At 41.1% G+C, this 1,080-nt stretch overlaps 1 protein-coding gene across 1 annotated transcript in view; it reads right to left on the reverse strand.

The window, feature by feature from the left end:
• LOC107095528 (sialic acid-binding Ig-like lectin 15) overlaps positions 1 to 719 on the reverse strand; it is a 3,756-nt gene extending 3,037 nt beyond the window's left edge. Inside the window, exon 1 of the mRNA XM_015391660.1 lies at positions 501 to 719. Coding sequence (XP_015247146.1) covers positions 501 to 654 — 154 coding nt within the window. The 5' untranslated portion in view covers positions 655 to 719. The remainder of the gene's footprint in view (positions 1 to 500) is intronic.
• Between the last annotated feature and the right edge of the window lie 361 nt (positions 720 to 1,080).

Raw genomic sequence — 1,080 nt, forward strand, 5'->3', positions numbered from 1 at the left:
GTGCTTGGAAAAAATCTTTCATTCCTTTAGAGACAGCATGAAAAGTCAGCTGAGTACAAAACATAGAGAGGAAAACAAGAAGAAAAGGGACAAGAAGAGAGGGACACAACCTAGAACAGATAATAGATGGCTATTCTATTAACATTTCTATATCTGTTGATGTGTGTCTTCTCCATTCAGAGGACCCCCTCCCTGTCTTTGCCTAGGGCCCCAAATTTCCTAAATCCATCCCTGAGGTCAGTGCAGTTTTCCCGTTCATCTTTCTGGACTCTAAATCAAGGTCAGGTAATGTTTAGCTTTTTACAAAATGTGGCTCAAGTGCATAAGAACTTTTCTGAGATATTATTTTCACTATTTAAGGTTTTATAGAATTTAAAGTTCTGAGTTTGTTCTCTTGTATCGGCTGGTATTTTTAGAGAGGAACAACAGGCGCTCCTTTCTCCTCCTCCTCTTCAGCCAAGCTACAGAGGAAATCTGTTCTGGATCAGATATATGCTCACCTCCAGCGACAAGCAGCATCAGAACCACGGTGCGAGCGATCCACGGAGCGTCCATCAGGAGACCAGAAAAGATATGGAAGCCAGAGAACAGGACTGTTTCTGAATGACCTCTGTGACTCAGAAGCTCACAGACGTTCCACAACATCTTTTCCATTCCTTTATGTAAACTTCCTCTTTTCCTGCTCGGTTCATCATCGGTAGTTCTGTTAGAAACTAAGGATCAGGAAACACTGAGACCAAACACTCAAACAGAAACTCTGCTGTTTAAAAGGTAAATTCTTCAAATATGGAGACGTTTAGCTTCACTTCTCTAAAAGAAAGAAGAAAAAATGTTACAGAAGGAGCCTTTAGATGGCGCCATCATCTCAGGGGTCACCTTAACTCCATCATGAATACTTCTGGGTCCAGATCTAAATCATTAGATGTTCTTAGCTGGAGTAAAACGAGCCGAACGGAACTGCAGATGAAGCATTTAGGCCTGAATGCTCTAAACTCTGCTGGGTTATTGATTATTAACTAAAGGTGATAATCAATAATATGATTCCAGGTTTGACTTGTGTGGTCTTGGTGTGTCTCTTGA

The sequence above is a fragment of the Cyprinodon variegatus genome, unplaced genomic scaffold (assembly GCF_000732505.1).
Source record: "Cyprinodon variegatus isolate N-32 unplaced genomic scaffold, C_variegatus-1.0 Scaffold554, whole genome shotgun sequence".
Classification (NCBI taxonomy): Eukaryota; Metazoa; Chordata; class Actinopteri; order Cyprinodontiformes; family Cyprinodontidae; genus Cyprinodon; species Cyprinodon variegatus.